This window comes from Mycteria americana, chromosome 1, assembly GCF_035582795.1.
Source record: "Mycteria americana isolate JAX WOST 10 ecotype Jacksonville Zoo and Gardens chromosome 1, USCA_MyAme_1.0, whole genome shotgun sequence".
Lineage (NCBI taxonomy): Eukaryota > Metazoa > Chordata > Aves > Ciconiiformes > Ciconiidae > Mycteria > Mycteria americana.
In genome coordinates, this window is record NC_134365.1 from 79,731,924 (window position 1) to 79,756,246 (window position 24,323).

Genomic DNA, 24,323 nt, shown 5'->3' on the forward strand with positions numbered 1-24,323 from the left:
ATATATGAGGAGACAAATCCAATTCAGATAAAAACATTTTGACTGTCATTAACTGGAGAAAAAAGTAACCAGTATAAACCAAAGCATAGGGAATTCATTGTTTCAAAACGAGACAAGGAGCCTTCACCGCAAGAGTTGCCGCATTGGGTGTCCAATAAGGCTGACTAAGTCATATAAGCGAAGAAAGGACAGATGTGGTATTGAGGTGTCTGGGGAAAGCAGCTTGAGTTCATGAATATATGGTAACTCTCAGTTACAGTATTCTCTATCATGCACATTAAATACACTTACTTTAAATGTATTTACTGAAACGAAATTAACTATGCTGAGGAAGTTTGCGAATACGTACGTTAGTGGTGACTCTTAAAGTTGGCAGTTGCCTTAGATAACCAAAGTATATGCAGTTGCATAACCGCAGTTATTTGCACTATTCACAGTATTCGCACTATTCAAAGTATTTCCTGTAATTGAAATCTAGTGCATTTGTGATACGGTGGCCATGGTGTATGCCATGAAGTAGTTCTTGTTGTAGAAGTGGATCTGGAATCTGAATTCTCAGTTAAAAGACAAATTCCTGACTTCTGGACAACTTTCTGTTCCATTTCCAAACAAATTTAAGCACTGCGGTGTTGCATGTCTGAGTTTGCAAATGGCCTGAAATAAATACTGTGAGAATACGATCAGCTTTTTTAATGGTATTCTGGCTTTGAAAAGTGTATGATGATGTGACAATGCCTGCTGCTTTTCTGCAAGTGATTATTGCAGAAACATATGGCTACCGTATTGAGCCAAAAGATTGTAGATTCTTGAATTCTTTGCCAGATTTGAGATTTCTCTGTGCACGTGTGCAAGTATGTGGCAGAAGTATTTAGAAAAAGCTTGCTTTGCTTTAATCCAAGTTAGCCTTGAGCATGGACAATGTAAATTAATGCCTTGATAGTCTTAATTACATTGTAAAATCTTCAAAATGAGTACATCTGTGTTGTCCCTTTTAAGAAGGGGTCTTGCTTTAATTAACAGCAACAAAAATGCAACTGAATAGCAAGTGAATAGCTTCAGGTGTTTTTAAGATGCTCAACTACTCGCATCTTTAGTTTTGATTTTTGTGTTATTTCATGTGAAGTGTTCTCGGTGAATGATGTAGCCATTGATCGAATTACCAGCAGAGAAATGGGCACTCAAGTAGTGTAAGCGGCACCGTTTCTTGCTTATGTTCAGCTACAGGGCTGCTAATGTCAATGGTGTGGTGGGTTTTTGTTCTTGGTAATGCTCACAGATACAGAATAGCTGAAGGTAGCATTGGATTATAGTCCTTCACAAATTTATCAATTTTCATTTAATAGGATGCTTACAAGTATTGTTCAAAGATGAAAGAATTGGAAAATTTTGAGGAAGGACCTGGTTTGTCTCATAGAACCATTGCTGTCAGTGAAGTGTTTCAGGAAAGAGAGGTCCCAGTTGCAGAGACAGACTGTCCCAAGTGTCTGGCACTTACTAAGAGGTTATAAACCAAGCACGCTTGATACAAAAATTGTTTGGCGATAATAAAATTGATAGAATTTACAATACTCTTTTTAGACAGGCTTAGCAGGACTTCACTTTAATTTGCAATAATGAGCATCCAGATCTAAATTGTACTTTAATGCTGTGGTTTATTTGCAGACTGTAGGAGACAGCAATGTGTTTTACTGATGACTGCGAATACTTTAGAGTAGTTGTTCAAAGTTCTTGCCAATTTGGTCAGCTTCAGGAAGAACTGGTTTAAATTTGGCTGGGGGGGGGGGAAAGCAAAAGATTGACAAAAAGTCTTCCGAAGTGGTGCCTAAAGAAAAGGAAGATGACTCGGCATAGTCATTTCCAAATAAAAATATAGTCATAAATATAATATTATATTTTAGATATTGAACGCAGTGTTGCAAAAATTCATGATGAGACATGCTAAAACTGGTTGTCATATCTGTTGTACTTAGCTATAGGCAAACAAGTAGGAACAAACTCTGTGATCTGAATGGCTAAACAGTTGTGAGGTCGTTTAAAAGAAATGAGCAAATTGCATTGTGTGGGAGACCTAACTTGGAAAAATTTGGGTGAGTCTTGGAAGAGAACTGAGAGAAACAATAGAAGAAAGGAATGTAAGGGAACTTGCACCAGAACAAAAAGCGTTGCTCTCAGGAAATTGTTGGCTGAATGGCAAGACTTGCTTGAAATTCAGAGGAAAGATGGGCATGTCCTGAATGACTGTGCCTGGAAGAAAACGCAGGAAAACAGTTTTGACATGAATGCCTAAAGAGAACAGAAAACTTTAAAAGAAATTACATACAGCTGGTGTTTTAATGTCAGTCCTATTTCCCTGAAAGGATTATGGTTGTCTAAAAGGGCACCCAATTATATTGCAAGAGGAAGAGTAATGTAAAAAATTCCCCTATTGGCAATAATTTCATCTCACTAATACAGTTTATGCAAGTATGCGGTGACCCTCCAACTCCTTTACAGAAGGATTCCTTGTTGTTGTTAAATATGTATTATTTGGACTATTGGTGCAACAATAGCTGACTGGAATTCTGTTCTGCAGGAGATAGTATTTTATTGGAATAATTCCCATAATCATAAAGTCTGTGAGCAGCCTGTTTTCTTAGCTGAGCATATGCTTGAAAGGCTCTAAACTTGTTAAAAACTGGCATATAAAATCAAGCCCTGTCTTGGGGATGAATGACATGTCTGTGCACTTAACTTGATTTTTGTATAGTATGCCAAATCTGAAAGCCTTCGTTCAGTTAGGGATGTTGGGTAACCGGACTCTGGTAGTGTAGATGGGCAAGCGTGTGGTACCCAGCTGTAACCTGCGAACAAACAGAATGACTGTTCTGTGTTGGTGCTCTGTCACATACGTAAGTGAAGCCTGTGAGAGAGGTTACCAGTGTTTGACAGCCTTCTGTCTGGAGTCCACCCTTTCCCAAATGTGTTGAGCGCATTTCTGTGCTACCGCGTTGAAAAAGCTTTTTGTCCTCATTCAGATAATTGTTTAACGCAGCTGTATTAATGACATTGAGGGTTGAGTTTAGCAAGAACTGAGTAGCTGTTACGTGATTAATAGGGGTGGGTTCTTGGAGGTTAATAAAGCAGTGACCGTGCTTTTTCCACAGAAAAAGACATTTCTCTTCCCCTTGTGACAACCTGCTTGGTAAATTTAAAAAAAAGAAAAAGCATTTGAACTATTCCACATTTAAATGTCAGTCCTTCTATCTGAATTGCAAATATTTTAGTGAAAGAAAACCTTGAGCCTGCTCTTGAATTCATTCAATAAATAGCGCTCTTTCAGGTTGAGAGAATTACAGTGGGACTTCACTAACCCATGTGCTCGTCTGCGCTGGAATTGAACAGGGAGGCTGTAGGAGGGCCTCTGCCATGTTAAAGTCCTGGTTCCACAAAATACTCCCAGTTTGCCCTAACAACATGAAGGGATATCGGAAATAAAACGACATTAAAGCTGTTAAAATAAATGACCCAAGTACATTTTATAGAGCAGCTTTGTTATGTATCCACTTACTTGCTGGTTTAATACACTGAATAACTCTTACTGGGTATATGAGTAATTAACTTGGATTTACTGTAGTCTATCTAATGGCAATTATAAAACAGCTGTAAAGAACCGAGTGTGCATATCAATCTTTATTTCCCCTGTTTCTGCTCAGAATTGATTTGGGGTTGGGGAGGAGAATCAGTGAAGGACTGCATGCAAAGCAAGGGCCATGAAAAGCTGGTATTTTCAAACGGAAGCTGTCAAATAGTCTGTGCTTATTTTGCTGAACTTAACAACAGCTTTTAAGAGCTGTTTTGGTGGAAATTTTAGACATACGGAATATGCAGTCACAGTAATGTTATGTTAGGACATAAGAAACTAGAAATTGAAATAGACTTGAGAAAAATATTGACTTGACTGTCTGGCCAGGTTGTATTAACTGAATGATGAATTAAATTAATGGTGTGCAGAAATAAATCAGCGAACAGGAACTGATTGCCAGTGTTCATAAGATTTCTAATTTTTAAAAATCAGCTCTTACTAGCATGCTAATTGTTTTTATCACTTTTAACAACTGTATCTGCTTATTCTTCTGATAATTCTGTATGGCTTAGTGAATTTGATTAACAAGTCGTTTTCTGATTCTAGAGTTACTTTGTTAGAGCTGATAATGGCGAAAGTAAGCGAGAAGAACCCAGTTACCAGTGAAGAAATGAATGCGTTCATGAGACATGCTGACTTCCTTGCAGGCTGTTTCCAAGAGAAATGTGAAGCTGTGCTCAAGTTAACTTCTGCAGCAGATGCAGAAGATGAGGTATGACTGATAAAAAACATTACAGTACTAGAATCAGAAGTGGTGAATCTTCATTGCCGCTATTACCCAAGTGGCACTTGTGTACATTTCCAGTTTACTTTATATTGGAAAAGCAGTGATAGAGTTCACAGGAGAATCAATAAGACAGCAGCCCAATTTTGCTTTTAATTTGAGAATGACAAAGAATACGGTACTTTGAGGTAGAAATAAATCTACCACATTTTAAAATTCTGAGATCTTTAACAAATGTTGAAATTTTCACATGTTTGTATGTTTTATTATGTTCTTACTAAGGATCACTTCTGTAATTTATTTGGGTTGTGAATTATATTTTATTCAAATATGAATCAAAACTTAAAATATTTATTTTATTTATAGGTGGGAAGCAGCATGTCTTCCCCCCCCCCCCAAAATTGGGGTTAAAATGGAGTAAATGCTTTTTTTTTCTAGCAGTACTAAAGTAAGTAAATCTTATTGTTTGGGGTTTTTTTTAAACTTAAATAACTGATGATAACTTGATAATTAATACATCGTTAAAGTCCCAAATACTAGTTCTTTGAAAATGCATTTGGCTACTTATAAGACAGGTGTTCCTGATCTGTTTGGGACCTGGAACATCAAGTTCTGATCATAGAGAGCTGTGGTATGTATGTGATTGGCTCAGGGCAGGGGAGCTGTCTGAAATACATAGTGATCCTCTGTGCAAGCGAGGGCTTTTGTTACTGACTCTTCCCCATTTCCCAATGATTTGGGGCTCTCTGGTGGACCTTGCATGGCTCTGACAAGGCGGCACTCCTGGGGCCTGCTAGCATCCACAGCATCAAGTTGCAGAGTTTGCTGGGCTTAGCGGCAGACGGCTCCTGTCTCCTGAGCACCCAGACACTTGCCCCAACTCCAGTCCACTTGGAAGAAATCTGTTATTGCTTCAGACTTAATGAACTGGTTCTGTTGAGGATGGCCACAATGAAGTCCCTTTGCAAGCTAAATAGGAAGGCTTTTATGGATCACAGATGGTTTGTGGGTTGCACTTTGAGAACCTCTGATGCAGAGCTGAGTCCTGCATGGCCTTATTTTGTTTCCTCCTTATGAAGTATCCAAGAGTTGCTGGCTACTTGCCACACCATATAGTGCAGTAAGGGGATTTAGGCCATCTAAGGGGTAGAGGTCTTTTCAAATAATCTGGTGTTCTGTTTTTCCTCTTACTTTCAACAAGCTGCTTGAAGATCTAACACCACCTTTGGGAATACAGAAAGCAACTTGCACTATAACTTACAGTGACCTTATTTGTGCTGTGTTAGGTCGTCGTATTGTGAGCAGGTAGTGCCAGGTCATATTGGTCTCAGTTCTTGATCCCTCTCAAATAGATAACGTTTTAATGTTTTCAGCTGATTTGGGGGCAAGGTTTTTTTGTTTGTTTGTTTGTGTTTTTTTTAGACAACTAGCCAGAAACCTAAGAGCTGAGAAATCTAATATGTTTTACACAAACATAGGATTAGTTTATCACTGATTCTCATTGACTAATCATGCTTCGTTTCAGAACTGTAATCAATGTATTTTCTTAATATCTTAAAAGGATCTTTTAAAAAAAGTCACATCTAGCTTCTATCTTGCCAAGTGACCACAGTGGTATGTTGAAACTGTGTATATACATGTAGTTGGAAGCATTTTATTGTTAAAACAAAATTAACCTGTAATAGTTTTATTTGTAAAACTCTTGAGAACAGCTGTCATAACTAATTTACTATCGAAGTGAAAAAATACTGATCTTTAAATGCTTTTATATAATAATGTTACACAGTGTTGTCCTTGCCGATTTTTTTGTTTGTTTAAATGGGCACAAGAATTTTAAATGTACGTTGAGAGGTGTTATGTAAAGATATTAAAAATCACTTTATGAGGAGGTGATGGTTGGATGCTTTAAAAAAAAAAAAAAAAACAACAACCACACAGCAATCTCTTCTTATCTGTCCAAGAAGCACAGCTTTCCCCCTGCCCCCAACTGCTTAGTCTAAGTTACATTAGAAAACTTAATTGGCTACTTCTGGAAAAGGTATCAGCTTGGCAGTAGGAGGACATATACTAAGACAATTCCATCTTCCCCCCAGCCCCCCCCGTTGCTCTTCACCCCCCCTTTTTCTTTTTTTCTTTTTTTTAATCCTGTGTGGTTACTTTCCAAGTATTCTGTGGTTTCAGTTCTTGGAAAAAAGCATTTGTTTGCGCCTAGCAGAAGGAGGTCTCTGTCCAACTTGAAGGTGCTGGGACAGCTGTATTGAGAATATTACTATATAACTTGCCCTGCTCAACACTGGCTTTTTATCCTTCTCTCACATAAACATGATGCATGATAAGTTGAATATCAGCTATTTGGTGGGAAATGTGTATCATTTAATGCGCACAAAATGTAAGTCAAAATAGCTGAATAAATGGAGAGCAATGTCAAGAATAGTTTTTAAGTGTGTGTATATGCATATTGTGTACATACATTTATTTGTAATATATGCTTGCCATGGCAAAAGAGAAATTCCAGCTTAAATTCATAAAGCTGTTTCTTTTCTTACTAGAAATAATCAGAAATTGCACCGCTTTCTCCTTGATTGTATAAATATTTTAGTTTTTGTGTAAAAGTTGTACTTAACTGAAAAAAATGCAATTGTACATGCAGAGTCTGTCATTAAAAATGCTTTAGGCAACATCTGTGATATTAAACTAAACTCTGCCTGGACTTTTCTGTGGCCCTGAAGCCAAGTGCCTTGGTCAGGCTATGTCTGTACTAGTAAGCTGTCTTAGCCTCCAAAACTGGGAGGCCACATTTGAAAACTGTCTTTTGGGAACAGTTCTGACTCCTAAAATGTTGTCTGGGTGTCCCATCCACTGTTTAATTTATTATATGTAGACACTGCCTTTTTTCCCTAGGGAACCTCAGGTCTTGTAGCTTCCATCTCAAACCAATGAAAAGCTAATCATATGCTTCTGCAGTGCTTAAACCAATGTTTAAAATAGCTTTTCCATTATAAGCCTGACTTCAACATCAGTTTGCTTTCACTAACTTTCAACCATACTTGCAAAATAAAGCCCTTCCCTGGATTTTAAGTTCTTATTTCATCTCTTTATAAGGAAAATCTTTTCTGAGTTTCTCTCAAAATATGTTTACTTTAAAACTTCAATTATTTCCTTATTTACTTTTCAGATTATGTCTACATCAAGATGGCTGTCAGATTTCAAAATATTTTGGGGTTTGAACAGCATCTTGTTGCTGAACTTAAAAAGGAAGTGATCTGCTTTATTGCCTTTCTTTTGTATAGGTGGAGGGAAAAAAAAAAAAATTGGAAAGTTGGGGCAGGGGGAACCCAACCAGAGATGTTGAAACAGTTTTTTGAAAGTATCAAGTTTCAAATATAGATAAGAATTTGGGGGTTCTTCTGTGCTTTTTAAAAAATCTGTTCCTCTTCTCAGATCTAGATGGATCAGTTGCTGAACTGAGTCAAATGGTGGGATAAGAGAAAGGGAGAGATGGTAGTATAAAACCCTGGGAAGAAATATGTAGAGGGCAGTGAAGAAAGGCATTTAAAAAAAAAGGGTGGGGGGAGGGGTGAAAAAGGATAAGTCTGAGAAAGGAAAAGCCACACCTCATAGTATCCGTGCTACAGAGCTTGCATTATGTACGTGGGTAATGGGGTACACATAGGCAGCAAGGGCCGTTGTACCTTACTGGTGTGATTTATAGTTGCCTATTGATACTTGTTTGCTTTACAGTTGTAAAGCATGTAGCCTTGTGCAAATGTAAGTGTTAAGTGTGTGAGCCGAAGAGGCTTTTGGTTAAGCTACTGTCTTGTAACAATGCAAAATGGCTTAAAAATTATAAATACCTGCTTAGTGTCTGTGAAATACAGTTGGGGTATTCTTACTTTATAACAGGACAATGGCCAACGTATTCAGAGGCCGTTTTTGTGCTGTTGAAAGCAATTTAGTGAATAACTTAGGGCAAGACCTGCACCTTCCTACACCTGCGCAAGGAAAAAGTGAAAATATAGCTTTAGGACCTGGACCTTATACCGATTTGTTGTCTTCCAGGAGCATAGGAAGGAGAAAACAATAGACGTAATCGTAGTACTTAATTACTGAACACTATTGTTGATGAGTTCAATTATGTTATATTGATTATATGGATTCAAAAATATTATACTGTTGGTAAGTAACTGTCTCTTCATCCTGGAGCAGACAAGGCAGGAATAGTTACTGTGACCTGTGTCTGAGCCTTTTCAAGGCTACTTGCATTTTATGTACCACACCTTGTGTGGGATCATCTTGCAGTCACAGTCTGGTTCTTGAGCAATATGTGGTATTCCAAATTATGCCATACACTCTTAAGGTAGTTTCTGTAAGTGCTGGATTGCCATTATAAGCACGCATCAACATAGACTGTGAGAAAAAATAGTTCTCTGGCTGAATAAATAATATGCAAATAAAATTGTGTGTCTCATACCTAACCAAAATGCTGCATCTATGATCCCAATCCTATTTACCCAAGAATAATGTAAATTCTCGCAGCCAAAGTTCATTTGACCACAGAACTTTACAGAATTCCTGCGGATAACAAATTAGTGTCTTGCAGGCGGTGTTTGTGTCTTTAAAGTGGGACGCTCCTACTGAATAAACTCAAAGAAAACATTTATACAGAAATAATTTTCTCAGCTAGTAATTTTCTGCATTTCTGCTTTTGGAAGCTACTGTGTTTTTGTTAAAATTTTATCCCTTATGGCTCTGTTTTGGTTTCTCCATGATTTTTCAGGGCACATATAACACTGTTTGACTGTAGAAAATAAATTATTGCAGTGTAATACATTATTGTTATTGTAGAAAGATGTTCTCATTTTATATAAATTTGTTCTTGGCAGTTTAGAAGACCTGCAAAGAACCTGAGGTGCTGAGAGTTCCTGTCCTCTGTTTAGATTGTCAGTTTTATGTTCTTATGGTATCCTTCATAAGCCATTTTCAGAAATGTAATTTCCATTTACAGGAAGCACTGGTTACAATTCGTCTTCTTGACGTTCTTTGTGAAATGACATCAAACAATGGACAGCTAGAACATCTACAGGCTTTGCCTGGTTTGCTTGAAACAGCCATAGGTGAGTGAAAAGCCACAACGTTTATTAACGGTTGGCTTGCTCCAAATCATGTTGCTCTGTGAATGAAAACATGTTTTCCACAACTGGTGGTAATTATGTTTCTGACCTTTTAATAAAATAAATAAATAGGAGATTGAGTTAATCTACATTTTCAAATATTTGATTTGTTCCTGGAATTTTTCTGCTTCTCTACTTGCTCTGTTGGCTCCTATTACCCAACAGAGCCTTGATTCAACTGTCAGCAATGCGCTGTTTATACAGTAAGAGTTGTGCAAGGGACAGCTGCTTCCTATGTTCTTCCACTGGCTGAATGCGTGTGGAAGAATTTCCTCAAGAAGTAGAAAAAGGACTTTTCCATGCCTGTTCCCTTCTGTTTCCCAAATGCCTGAAAACTGAAACTAAACACAGTTTGAATGTTCTTAACCAAATTCAGTGACTTTTAAAGGTCAGTTTGAAAGAAGCTTTCTGCTGCTGGTAAACAACAAGCAAAGGGCTGTACACAAAGAAAATTAAGCCAGGATGGTCCAGAGAGACCCCATATACTCGGGAAGGAAGGAGGAGGAAGTATACATATACTGACCTGTGCCTTCCTAAATCTTAGCACTTCCTGAGACTGATGTATGCCACCGTTTTCTGAGAAAATTGTAAAAGTTTATGGATTTTAGAGAGAAATATGTAGTATTTTGGCTAAAAAAAAAAAAAAAAGAAAAAGGCTGAAACAGCTGTTAACTATGACTATTTTGATATGTTTGGAGGGTCCTTGCTGTAAAAAACCAAAACCCAAAAAACAACAAAAAAACCCCAACCAAACCTCTAGTTTTGATGACAGGTTCATAGTTTTATTGCTTACAGTAAGATGACTTAACAACAAAATCTATTTTGTGTGTGTTTTGAGGAAACTCAAAGTTATGCATTGTATCATCAGAATGCTTGTATAAGTCTTTGAACTTAAATGAGAATTTCAAGGATCTGCAGATCAGTTAAGTTTAGCATCTTATAGGCCAGTCCTCCTTCCCCTAGCTGTACACAGACCGACATTTCTCCCCAGCTGTCTCAAGGCTACTGAAACACGGGTGCAGGCTAGAACATTGCTACCATGTATGTCCTATGTATTTCCCACATGCCCTCAGCCAACAGGAATTTATCAACTCATATAGTTTCTCTTTAAGACTACCTTTTGGCTACAAGACTCCTTTAATCCTGGATTAGCAAAAAGGGCGAAAAACTGTATTGATGTGTTATATCACCTTCAGTATTTAGTTCTGAAGACCAGAAGAATAAGGGTAGATAGTGCAAAAGATTTTCATCTAATAGATCTTTTGATGAAGCAGTTCTTCTCTTCAGTTTATATCATGAAATATTTGCTATCAGAAATTACTAAAAGATTGATTAAAAGATCTGAAAAATACGGAATGATCTTTTAAGTATCAATTAGGGAGTGTGTTTTGCTATTTTCAGTAGTTGTTGGGTTAAGTTAGATAGTAATAGTGCAGTGTTAATAATATCTTTAGCACTGTGAACAGCTTGATTGCACAGTGTTTGGGGAATATCACCAGGGAGGTAAATGGTCTTTTGGATTGAGGGACCTTTTGGAAGAGTTGCTCTTTGGGATAATGAGAGAGCGGCAGACTGAGGTGTCCTTTAGTTGAGAGCATGGGCAACATCCCGGGAGCAGTTGCTCTGTAGTGTTGATATGCAGTGTTTGAGAGGAGCACTGTTCTCTCTGGGTTGGCATCATGCACGGAAGGTGGCTGCTTTTCTTCCACCTTTTCCTGTACTTCTCTTTCCAGGTAGGTGCGTTGCTCATTGCATTTTTGTCTGCACTGTAATCAAATTTGAAGAGTTTTATTTACTTTTTCTGTGGGTCTTCTGTTTTGTTTTATTTTTTGGTTTTAATCCTTTTATTCAGGGGTCCCTCTTAAGGGCAGGCAGAAGGTTTGGGAAGACCGTGGAATTCCTCTTAAGTGTTTGCGTGTGGGGAAAATACTAAGACTATAAGCAAGGAAGCACACAAAGTTAATGCCATGAGAAGGATGTGAGACACTGCCGATTTTTATGAATTTACAAAAGCAAACAAATTTCTATGAAAGAAGATTGTGTTAAAAGCTATTTTATGATGACATTTTTTAGGGATAATCAGGAGATTGATTGGTTTTTCCTAGTTCAAAATACGAACAAATGTAAGTGGTAGCTCTCGAACGGGAGGCCTCTAGACCCTATTATAGTTTCATAATTTAAAAAACCTACCAAAAATGTAGTTACCTCTTTATCAGCACAGAGATTTTTTTTCTTCTCCTGTATCAGCCATCTAGGAGTGAAACTATAATACGAGGACCTATGAAGTTTCTTCAAATTTAAATCCAGGAAATCTAATGCCCATTCCACTATGGATGTTGTCACATCGGGAGCAGAAGGAGCATAGGGCTTAATTACTGCCCTGTGTTATAACCTAGTTTTGCTATGTCTTTATTGTTTCAATGTAAGTTGCATGAAGCATCTTGGGGACAATAGCATGCTAGGCCATTTATTAGTATTGCAGGTCACTTAGAGGAGAAATACTTAATTTTTAAATATAGGGACAGCCTTTAGTGAATTGGCTTCTTAGCTGTATGGTCTCTGAGGTGTTCACATGATTTCAATTTTTCTTCTGGGTGTGGTCTCTTCATGGAACGTTGTTTTCACAGATTTTAGTTTCCATTCTCCCTGATTTCTCTCTGGAGCATTGTAGAAAGAATCCTAATTGCTGTAAACTAGCATTTACCATACAGGAACATTAGTATTTCTCAGTTGACAAGATTATGGCACTGAAGGATTTGTGAAGATCACAGAATCACAGATCACAGTATCATATAGGTTGGAAAAGACCTCTAAGATCATCGAGTCGAACAGTAAACCTAACACTGCCAAGACCACCACTATACCATGTCCCTAAGCACCTCATCCAAACATCTTTTAAATACCTCCAGGGACGGCAACTCAACCACTTCCCTGGGCAGCCTGTTCCAATGCTTGACAACCCTTTCAGTGAAGTAAAATTTCCTAATATCCAGTCTAAACCTCCCCTGGCGCAACTTGAGGCCATTTCCTCTTGTCCTATCACTCGTTACCTGGGAGAGGAGACCGACCCCCACCTCTCTACAGCCTCCTTTCAGGTAGTTGTAGAGAGCAAGACTGTTTCCCCTCAGCCTCCTTTTCTCCAGGCTAAACAACCCCAGTTCCCTCAGCTGCTCCTCATAAGACTTCTGCTCCAGACCCTTCACCAGCTTCCTTGCCCTTCTCTGGGCACGCTCCAGCCCCTCAATGTCTCTCTTGTAGTGAGGAGCCCAAAACTGAACACAGCATTCGAGGTGTGGCCTCACCAGTGCCGAGTACAGCAGGGGCATGATCACTTCCCTAGTTCTGCTGGCCACACATACAAGCCAGGATGCCATTGGCTTTCTTGGCCGCCTGGGCACACTGCTGGCTCATATTCAGGCAGCTGTCAACCAACACTCCCAGGTCCTTTTCTGCCAGGCAGCTTTCCAGCCTCTCTTCCCCAAGCCTGTAGCGTTTCATGGGGTTGTTGTGGCAAGATGTGTCAAGGTGCTAGCTGTACTCAAAATCTTTTCTCAATACTACAAAGCTAGGAACAGACTGGAGAATAGAGAGAAAAAAAGAATTATGTGATTAGTATGTGTTGCTGTGACAAGTTTGAAGTAAAGGAAGTTTTCTAAAAAACTGGTTTTTAGAAATATATTTACAGTGCCAGAATCATCAACAGCCTGCAAATTCTGACTTTTCAAGTAGAGACCAATAACACCAGCCTTCAGACTTCCCGTCTGAACTATGTAAGTGTGTAAAAAGGATGCAAAAATACCTTCTGACCTTGGGACGGCCTTTTATGGTTATACTAGCATGAATTAAGAAATAAAGAAAACTTTCGAAGTTGTTTTGACATATTGCTGAATATCTGAAATTATGTTGATTTACTTTGAACCTAACAATTAGTAGTAAAGCTCTGTGCAAAGTGATACTCATTTTCTTGTGGTAATTAATTAAAATATTCTTTGTTTTCTCTAGATACCCTGAGATTAACTCATCTTGCTGGGAAACAGGCTGTAAATATTTTCACTGCCACACATGCTATGACAGGACAGGAAGAAATTTCACACCCAGCTGTGGGTTTTAAATCTCATCTCATTCGTTTGATCGGGAATTTGTGTTACAAAAATAAGGAAAACCAAGACAAGGTAAGTGTATACGTTTTTCTGGCAGAACTCTGACATGTGAACAGATGTGTATGCCTGAGCATGACTTTACTGATGCAAATATATTGTTGATCTACAAATAGAGATTAGAATTGGTCATGTAAAGGAGGTAAATTTTTTTTAGTGTCTTTGAGTTACTATAACAGGTATGCTAACTTTTTAATAACAGTGTGGTGTGTGCCTGTCTACCTTTTACTTCAGTCCTAAAGAATGCAAGCCAGTGCCTAATTCCTGTATTGCTTTCACATTTGCACTTTCTTTGAAAAGAAGATGTCTGAGACTAAACCTCAACTTCACTTTGAAGGGAAATGGATGGGAATTGTTGCATGAACTTAATTTTAAATCCTTGAATTAATCTCTAATGCTTTTTCCCTCCCCCTCCTTAAATTTTTTCATGCCACTTTAAAAATGTAGGTCTGCTTCCATCAAATCACTTTGAACCCTTTATCTTTAGAATTCCTGTATGGAAAATTAGTTTTGTTTCCACAATGAGGGAAAAAAGGAAACAGCAGCATGTTTTTACATATGAAACCTTTTTTTCTTAGAGTGATAAAAGATGTGGCTTTCCTCCAGGACTTATTAGACTAACCTAATTTCAGCCAGAAAAGCAGTCATGAAATAATGTTGTCTTATGGTTCAGTCTGAGCACTTCCAAAGATGAAGTAGGTTACTTTTCTCATTTGGCCTAAGCAACTGTGTAGTGTATTACAGTAGCCTCAGCTTAGTGAAAGCTTTCTGTTTCTCTAGTTCTTCCTTGTGAGTTTCTTGTTGTAGAGAAACCCTCTGTTGATTCCTGTATCTTCCTTTTCTCTTAGAAGTGTCTTTTCTTATGGCAGTCTTGTCCTGGAAGGAAATGGTCTTCAGTAGCCTTCGTTACTGATATTTGTTATTGAACAGGGAAATTTGGGATTGTTTTCCTTTCTTTCCTTTGTTAATTTGAATCAAAGTTTTCACCTGCTCTCAAGGAAGGAATTTATGGCCTGAAAATGAAAAACATAGAAGAAAGGCTGTATCAAAGAAGGAGTAAAGGAGGTAATGGAGTATTTTTACTTCTCTCTTATGATGTCAAATGAGGCCTATGTCAGCAAGTACCAAAAATACAGTAATTAATACTGGTTACTCTGCAGGAAGTTACATATGATGACATACTCTGAGTCTAATTCTGTGTTGCCAAGGAGCTATTGAGACATTGAGTACTGCAAAATCAATCTCTGTTAGAAGCTTCTGTTTCCTAAATATCTTTTTGTTGTTGATTACTTCATTTTACAAAGATAATAGATTCTTTTGTACTGATGCCATCAAATCTGGTTTCAACTGCTGTAGTGTCTACCAAGGTAGACTTTTATAATGGCAGCAGGGCATTTTCATAGTGTATGAGGGGAGCGCTCCCATTTCCTTGGGTTTTTTTTCTGCAGGGTAGAGAAATGGAAAATCTGAGAAATGCTACTCTCTTTGTCTGACAAATGCTAATAATATGGGCATATAGATGGAAAATATGGTAATGATCCTACCTTTCCCCATTCATATTACAGTATATAATAAAAGATTTTAATATTTATGAAAAATATTATTAATCCTATTAATCACTCTTGCATAGCTCTGGCTCTGACCTGTTATGATGTAATATATGCTTATGTAAGTGAAATACATTTTTGTGGAATACCTTATGATAGTGGAGAGGAGGGGATTGCTTTCATTTGGAAGGGTTGATTTACTGCTTATTGTTCATTTTCGCTGGGATTTTCAAAGGCCCCTGGAGCAATCAGGCATGCAGGCTTAGTGTTTCCAATGGAAGTTGGGTATTAACTTGCCTTAAACTGCCTGCAAATATTAATGCTTTATGCTGTCTTGAAAATTACTTAGATTCTTGTGTGTGATATCATGGAACATTATTTAGGTGCTGTTGAAACTTTAGAAATGCCAATAGTATGATATCCTGTCTGTACCTTCAGTTTATTTCATACAATTAAATTGGTTCTAATAAATGCACTTGTCATTTTTAAGGCAGTTTCCATACATAAACACATGCTTGTGAGGACAGGGCAAGCAGCCCATATCATTGCACAGATAAGAAAACTGAAGTTCTGAGATGGGAGTGAATTGTTCAAAGTGGTGCACGTGTCAGACCTAGAACTGAATGAAAATAGGGTTAGTTCCTGGGTTCCCACGTCTCTGTTCAGAGTAGTATCTCACAATATAGGTCTTGTTTTATATCCATTATTGGGTTTACATAGAGTTTACTTTCTATATTCAATCAAAAGTAATGTAATACAGGGGAGACTGTGTTTTTTATATAACAAGCTAACTGACCAGTGCATCTGAGAGACCTTGGGCTTTACCATTGGCTGTTGCTTTTGTGTGACTTACCGTGTGAATTGTAGGCATAAGCTAGGGAAGTGACTTTCTCTTCAGTCAGTTTAGCTGGTTACCTGGTATGAGAGGGCTGCACATCACTTGCCAAAGGCTCTTGAACAGCACTGTTCGTATTCTGACTCTTTAATGGACTGAGGCTTTCACACTTGTTTTCTCTATTTTTTTCTGTAATTTCCAGTCCCAGTAGAGCTCTTTTCCCAGTAACAATGATAATGCATTAGTAAATGGAGTAATAGCACACTACTAGTAATAAACAATAAAAAATATAGCCCCTATTTTTATAGTATAACCTTAGTGCTTGGTGTTGGTCTGCCTGACTTGTTCTGAAAACATAAGTAATCCCCAAAGACTTGGGGCTCGAATGGTGACTTGGGCTAAGCCCTCCGAGTGGACAGAGTTGCATCACTGTCTTCAGGAGTTTCTTCAAGAGTTGAGTGACAACCTGCTTGTTCTCTGGGAGGTGAGTCTTCAGCAGCCTATGCATCATGTAGTGTGTGTCTCCTGAAGTATGATGGTGCAGTCCTACTACATGGGGTGCTAGTGACAGAGTTAAAGCAACAGAGAATGTCTGGAGTGGGAGGGTAATTGCTCTGCAAAGGCTGCTTCTCCGTCTTTGTTTATGGTCTCCACCTGCTATAAGAAGAATACTTGCAGGGGATTAGTGCACTGGTTTGTTGGCAGCGGTAAAAAATCTTGTAATGCTTTCGAACAGGGAAATATCTTACTAGTGCTTTATTGCTTCTTCACCTTCTGTTTAAAACCATTCTTTGTTTTTAAAAAGCATTCTTTAGCCTGTACTCTGTTATCATTAGGAATGCATTCTTTACATCTCTTCTTCCGCATAGTTTTATTTACACTATTGTGATAAGTTCTAAGATATAAGGGAGTGGGCAGACTTTTAAGCTGTAAACTGAGATGCAGCTATTAAAATGGGTCTTGCCAGGCTTACTGCCCACTTGCATGTTTTGTGAGGCTGGGTGGGTTGGTATTTGTAGGAAAAGTGCTTGATAAAATGTTCATTTTGGGCTGATAAATGCTGGGTACATGCATGTCCTGAGTTGCGCACACTATTGCATGAAGAGAAGAGAAGAAAAAATAAAAGTCTTGTACTTAAGACACCAAGTGTTGAGCTAGTTCCGTGTTGAACCTGCCAAGAGCCTGAAATGGACGTGCAGTTCACCTGTGCTTACTCTCTCTGCAGGAAGAAGAGCTGTCGAGAGTTATTGTCATACATGTGGGGCAGTCCTGTGGCTTATATTTCGATTCTTGGGCCTCCTTCACAAAAATGCATTGTATGTTTTTATTAAGTATACTGGAAGGAAGGAGGTGGGTTCTCAGGCTGAGCACGGAGTGGAGATGAGTGAACCTATCAGAACAAAAAAGTGAAAATTCCTCCATACTTGCCTCACCTTGTTTGTCTTGCCTTCTAAACACCTCGGTTTTATCATCTGGACAGAATTTACACTGTTTTCTTGCTAGAAGGCTTTAGGCACTTATTTTCTACTCTCACTTTTAGAGCTATGAAGTGATGGATTCAGCCCAGCTCTTTCTGCTGGTTTAGTGTAGTAGAACTGTTTTAATAAAGAATAAACCTTATTAAAGAAACTTAATGAATGAAGTATAGAGAATATAATCCTTTATTGTAGAAATGAAACAAATGCAAAATAGGTCATAGCAATTAATCTGCACCCCTATTTCTTTGTTGGTTGATGAGAATATTTACTGGAAGGTGAAATGACTAATCTCTTGCCTTATTGTGACAGATGGCACTGCTCTGCACAACCTTATTACCTTTCCCTAAAACTATTGTTTATGTTGCAAGGTGTTTATGTAATATGACTTGTTTAAAATACTTAAATTCATTTAATTGCAAGTGTCATCACTACTTGAATAAGCAACGGAATAATGTAGACCTTACTCTGCATTGTTTCCCTTCCTCTGCTGTAAAGAGAGAGGAATTACATAGACTTCAATCACATAACCTTGCTGGAGTTAGTAAATAGGGAATTGGAAGGAAATAGAAAGCTTGACAAAGTTTAATTGTAGTCTTTATTCACTATTTGCTTTAGTTCACTGTTACCTCTGAGATCAAACAGGAGAATCTGAATTGCCTGGGGGTTCTGCCCTGTGAAAACCGTTCCCGAAGGATGCAGCGTTGTCTGGAACAAGCTAGACGTGAGACATGAGCTGTGTTCCTTGCAATGGGGGAGCAGCCAGCTGGCAGAACATAGGCCTGCTGAGATCATGCTGTACTGTTGCGTTTTGAGAGGGATCCTGAAGGGAAGAATTGTGATGTTTCTGAATGCAAAGTCAAGCCTAACTTAGTAAGAACAAAGCACTTAGCTTGGGTTTGGTGCTGTAATCCGGTTGCATTGGCTTTACTGTCTAACTGACTCTTGTTACTGATAGGATAGGTAGTTTCTTGCTACCTGCTTACTTTGTCTAGCAATACAGTTAGTGTGGTGGGACAGTCTGATACATGCTGAGGGATCTCTATTCCCTGCAGAATAGTGAATACGCACAAGTATTTTTGAGATGTCTCTTTTTCTTAATCAGCCTGTTAAAAGCAAAACTGATCCCCTTAGGGAAAGAAAGCAATCCATACCCTTATGCCAAGGACGTTTTAGATACCGGGAATGCTGGTGGGCCCAATGATAGGATATTAATCTCAGAATTTGTGTTTTTCAATGGTAAAGTTGTTCTGGTGTTTATGTAGGGGAAAAAAATTTAAATACAGAGTTGTCTTTGGTACTGGCACCTGGCACCTTCTTACGTAAATGGAATCACTCTGAGGTCAACAATTTATGAGGGAATTTTTTTCACATGCCAGTTTCTTATTTGAGGTGTAAGCAATGCTTCCTCAAATGTAATTGTATTGTTTTTTGTCAATGCAGAGCTGAGAAAGGAGGTCTTGGGAGAAAAGGAAAAAAAAAAAAAAAAAGCTTCTACAGTTAAAATTAATCATAATAAAAGTAGCAAGTAAAGTATCTGGACACTATTTAATGTGTTTAATATAACTTGGATTTTTTTTTTTTTATATACGTCTAAGCCAAATTGTTTTATATGAGACTAGCTCCTTAATTTGAAGACTGTTCTGCCTGAAAGTATGAACAAGATTTGACTTGTTTGGAATTCAGTTTTCCGTCCTTTTTTTCACTGGGGCAGGGTGTGCAATGAATCCAGTTAGAAAAAAGATGCCAGCATCCATAGATCAAGTTGTTGCCATTCAGTTCCTTAACTTAATCTTCTTGCTGTAGTGATTATAAAACAGAAAATTTCAAACCAAAGACAGATACCTTGTTTTATTTTACAATTGGCTCTTTCTGACCTAAGGTTTTCAGAAAGACTGTATGAGCTTATCTGTTCTTTTTCTTCAGGTTTAGTTTAACTTTTTAAAGTAATTACATTCTTCCTGGCATGGCAGGATTTGGAGTTACTTGCAATGAAGAGCATCTTGCATTTATCTGCATATGCTGTTGAGAGAGGGAGGAGAGAAATAAACCACTTAGATTTCTTCATTAGAAACCTATGTAATTGTGATTATTACATTCTTCTAATGTTAAACATAAGCCTAAAATGGAGGAGATTCTTGGTTTAGAGTTGAGCAATGAAGGAGGAGCCTGTAGGATCTGGATGCTCTGAAGTGGCGAGCTCCTGCACACCTAACTGTAGAGTTTTGCATGGTTCCACTGTTTGGATGGGGCTGTTCTAATGTTGTAGCTACCTGTATGTTTTAATGCTTTGCTAGATAAGGACAAACATTCAGGATGTTGCAGGACTGAGCCCTTTAATTGGTAAGTTTTGTCTAGGTATAGCACTGTAAAAGTCAGCAGTAAAGCTTTCTCATAGAAGTGCTTTAAAAGCCTAGGTTTTGTTGTGGAAATGAGATCTCTACCTAAGTAGTATAGAGATACCCCAAGCAGAAAAGCATCTGTGTTCAAGAGTGTCTTTAAAAGTATCCGTTGTGACATATAAGATAACTGTCTCTAGTCCTGGTCCCACACAGATTTTTATGTTAGTCTTCAGCTTTGTCACAATCACGAATCCTTAATGAAGTGCCAAGATTTTCATCAAAGTGCTAGAGACTGTTAAACAAAACAGAATCATGAGATCTCTAAGTGGCAGGACAATATGAGTAGTAAAGGGTTGGTGTGGAGTTTTTTTGCCCTGAGGTCAGAGCTGCATGCCTAATGCAGTATAGTTTGTAAAGCACTGAATTATTTTTATAACAATACAATTCATTTGTTGTTAGAGAATAATACAAAACTTTATTCTGTTGTGCTGCCCCTTTATAGGCAACAAGTTAATGTTCCCTCTTGTCCTGCTCCTATTCCCCCTTCCTCCAGTTTCCCCCTTCCATCAGTTTTTGGCAGTTGATACAGTTGATCCAGTCGTTTCCTGTGACTTGTCCAGTTTGACCAATTTCACTTGAAACCGTGATCATACAACGCATAGAAAGTCTTCTCTTGGAAGGAACTTAGGTGCACTTAGGTACAGTCAAAGTTTGATATTAAAGGTAATTTTAATAGTGCATAAGCTATTTTTTTGGTTTTCTTTAGGTTTTATTTTAAACAGCTTCTATTTGGTATTTAAATTGCATACTACATAGGGACATCTTCACATACTGATTGTCTGGATATCCGAAATGATTAGATGAAGGCTGACATGCACAGTACCATACTTCCCTTCTAGTGTATTGTTGGCCTGCTTCATGTGGAGGATTACCATAATTACCATCTAACAGATAAAGGGGTATAAAGATCAGTCTGTATATTATTATGTTCTTATGCATCATAGGCTGAGACTTTGACCAAACCTTGAATCTACATAAATGTAAACTACATTGGCTTCTGCCAATGTGAAGATGTCTGTAGAATGATGATTTTATACAACATATATTTGCCAAAAGCAAGAGCAAGACTTGGGCATTTTGGAGTAAAAGAAAGATTGTGGGAGCAGTATTATTCTCGTGAAGTGCATAGTGTTTTAAATTAAGATGTTGGATAGCTCTAAAAATTAAATTAATTGCCTTGATTTATAGTGGAGAGGGAGGATAGAAAAGAGTAAGATGACTAGATGTCTTCTAACATTCAAAATTAAAACAAGCTGGCTCTGCATACATTTCCAAACAGTCAGTACCAACTTACAGGCTTGTTGGCCTCAACACTGAATGGTTTTTTGAACCCTATTTGGTGTTGAACCCTATTACCATTGCGGCACAGCACAGGACTCTAGCCCTTTTTAAAGGAAAGCTCAGCACGCCGTTGTCAAACAGCCATTTCCAGACCTTTTGAAAACTCACAATAAGCAATTATTCTAAGTGTTGAAACTGCATCTATCACACTGATATTTAATGTGCCTATTTAAGATGAGCAGCTCATGTGAAAATACCCATTTTAAGCCAGACTGAAATCTAAAAATAAGATATTGACCTTTATATGGAAGAATTCTCAGAGCTTCCTGTGACTCCTTTCCTGGACCAATGGGCTTAGTAGTAGTTATCATACATGTGGCAGACATGAATTAAACTTGGTGTTGACCAGAGAGTGTTTTGTGCTGTTGCAGGCTTTTTAGGCTTGTTAGTTTGCAGAATGGTCTGATGTAGTACTTACCTGAAAGGTGTATTGTGTGGCAGTCCTTGCTACTTGGAGTAATTTCTGTAATGAACTGGTACCTATATAACGAGGGGGTTACAGCTGTGCTGTGGATATCGCAGGTGTTTCTTAGTGTGTTACCGCCTTCATAAAACAGAGGAGTGTTCTCCTGGGCTTTGCAGGTGCTTTCTCTATTCAAGAATAGCCTGAGCATCTGTTGGGCAAATGCCCTGGTTTAAAGTCCACTGAAATCAGAAAATGTCTTTGCTTTCCTCGGAGATCTTGATAAGCCTCATCATTTCTTTTTCTGGGTGTATATTTTGAGACCTATAAAGATGGGAGATGATGTGACCTAGCTTCTAGAAAAGGGAGTCTGGGAGTCATTACAACTCTTTTTTCCTTTCTTCAGCTTGGATTCAGATGCTTTAGTAAGACATGGAATATTAAAGTTCTAGTAGCTTGCAAAATATGTTTAGGTATTAAGAGATTTTTTTGTTGTTGTTGTTCCATGTATCATTCTCAGTTAAGAGCACCATGTCAACCAAAAATGTTTCTTGCTAGTTTACTAGGTGGTGAAGAACTGAATTTGTTTGAGGTACTCAATGTTAGGAAAACTGTTACTAAAATAACGACCTTCTGATGTGGCTAATATAATATTAAAAAAAAAAAAAAGATGTACAGTACTCTGTATTGCAGGAAGGGGGTTTATCTGTGTTTCCTGCTTTTTGCCAGTGTTATTGATTGCTGGGGGCAAGGCTACCATATGCAGAAGAATGTCTACCTTTCTGAATACTTTTTCTCCAGCTCAGATCTGACCTGTTAATCCAAATTCTTTCCGCTTTGAGTGGTGTCGGATACAAGTGACATATATTTTCCATTACTATGACAAGGAATTTCATTAGTTTTCTATGTTGTTTTTCATTGTTCTAACCTCGACGTGAACTTTGAGTTTCCCCGTCTTTTCTTAACTGCCATCCCACGTGCAATTTTTTTTTTATTTTTTATTTTTTTTTTAAAGCCACACTGGACTTCACAATGGGCTGATGTTATAATGCTGTGAGTGTTGAACATGATCCCTTTTGGATACATAAAACTTCCTCTTCCTTTCCACTTACAAGAGGTTGTGTTTGCTGTTTTAATTACCCTGTGAGGCACAGGAATCAGTCATCTTTTCATCTGTTTCCTGGGTAGTTACTAAGTTTTGGTTACTGTGAGATATTAAAGTTTCTCAGTTTGTATTTTTATGACAATCCTAAAGTTTGTAAACATAGATACAAGCGAAAAAATGAAGATTTTCTGTTTTGTTGGGTGTTGAGATTTGGCCATCAGTACTTGTAATCTGTCAGTTCAGTTCACATTTTGGAAGCACCAGTAAGATAGTTTTATTGACGAAATAATGAAACATGGCATATGTGATAGACTACATTTTGTGATGAATTTACTGCGGTAACTCTTGGTTTTAGTGGTCACTCTGTGCTACATTCAGGGGGAGGACAAGACTTTGTGTGAAGGCTTGTGGAAGGAGGTGGTGGAAGGTCCCTTACCATTGATCAGCAAGCAGGATGCTGAATGCATGCCGCTGAGTCCTGATACTAACTTTCCCACCAAAATCGGAGAAGCATTGAGCTAGACAGAAGCTTACAAACGTGCTTACGGAAGTCTGGTGTCCAGTTTCTGTTTCACCGAAGTGGGGTTCAGTTACTTAACTCCCTCCACCCCTGTGGCAGCCCGTCATCAGGTTCAGTAGAGGTGTAATGTCTTGCAGGCTTCAGCCTGGCTTCACCTTATCCAAAAAAAGCAGTTGTGAGCCTTCAGTTCTCTTTGCCTGTGTGCCTTCAAGCCAGTATAACTTCTGTTACCAGCTCTGAAAATGGTTTGCTAAAACTCCTGTTGAAGCATGTGAGGCCGTGTCAGAGCACCTAGTCTTCAGAGACCGAGCATTTGGTTTTCTTAGGTTTTTTTTCTCCCTTTCTCCTGTTTTTCTTTGTGTCTTTGGGAAGAGAAAGGAGACTGCAGTGACTGTCAATCTGCAGTTTTGAATTTCTGCCATTGGGTGATGCTGTTTGTTCTAAATTGTGGACTTGCATTATTCTGCTCCTTGCTGTTCAGTGTGGGAATGCTTGAGCGAAGTTTGGGGATGCTGGTGCCCAAGGGGAACCAAAGTCCTTGAATGGTCTCATTTTTAAAGGCTGCAGAACCAGAAGGGAGGGTGGGGGTGGGGATGTGGAAATCCCCATCTTTTCTTTTTAAGTTGCGCTCTGTTAGACAGTGAGGGTCTACCTGGTTGAGTGGTAAGCCTGGTTTTTCCTGCATGTCATAATCATATTAGGTCATAGAGGAAATGAGTCTGGTGAAATTGTGCACCGTTTCCAACATAAACAGTCCTCTCCAGGATTGTTTTCTTTTCACTTATTTATTACCAAGTTTCTAAATATGTCCTCAAAAAGGGGTACCTCACATATTGTAGAGAGTGTTGATATTAAAACGTCCAGATACTGGAGCTTGACTTTTTGTGTTACTTTGGAATTTTCAAAGTTTTCTGTAGAACTCCTACATCATTGAGATTTGTAAAAGGAAAAATGCCTATTTCAGACCTGGAAAATAGTTCTGATCCTACATAAGCAAACACGGACATTAAATGACTCTGTG

At 38.3% G+C, this 24,323-nt stretch overlaps 1 protein-coding gene across 3 annotated transcripts in view; it reads left to right on the plus strand.

Moving 5' to 3' along the window:
* ATXN10 (ataxin 10) overlaps positions 1 to 24,323 on the plus strand; it is a 107,949-nt gene that overhangs the window by 44,297 nt on the left and 39,329 nt on the right. For all 3 annotated transcript variants that reach the window (XM_075507537.1, XM_075507547.1, XM_075507526.1), the window contains 3 exons: positions 4,169 to 4,334; positions 9,352 to 9,460; positions 13,520 to 13,689. In XM_075507537.1, coding sequence (XP_075363652.1) covers positions 4,169 to 4,334; positions 9,352 to 9,460; positions 13,520 to 13,689 — 445 coding nt within the window. The remainder of the gene's footprint in view (positions 1 to 4,168; positions 4,335 to 9,351; positions 9,461 to 13,519; positions 13,690 to 24,323) is intronic.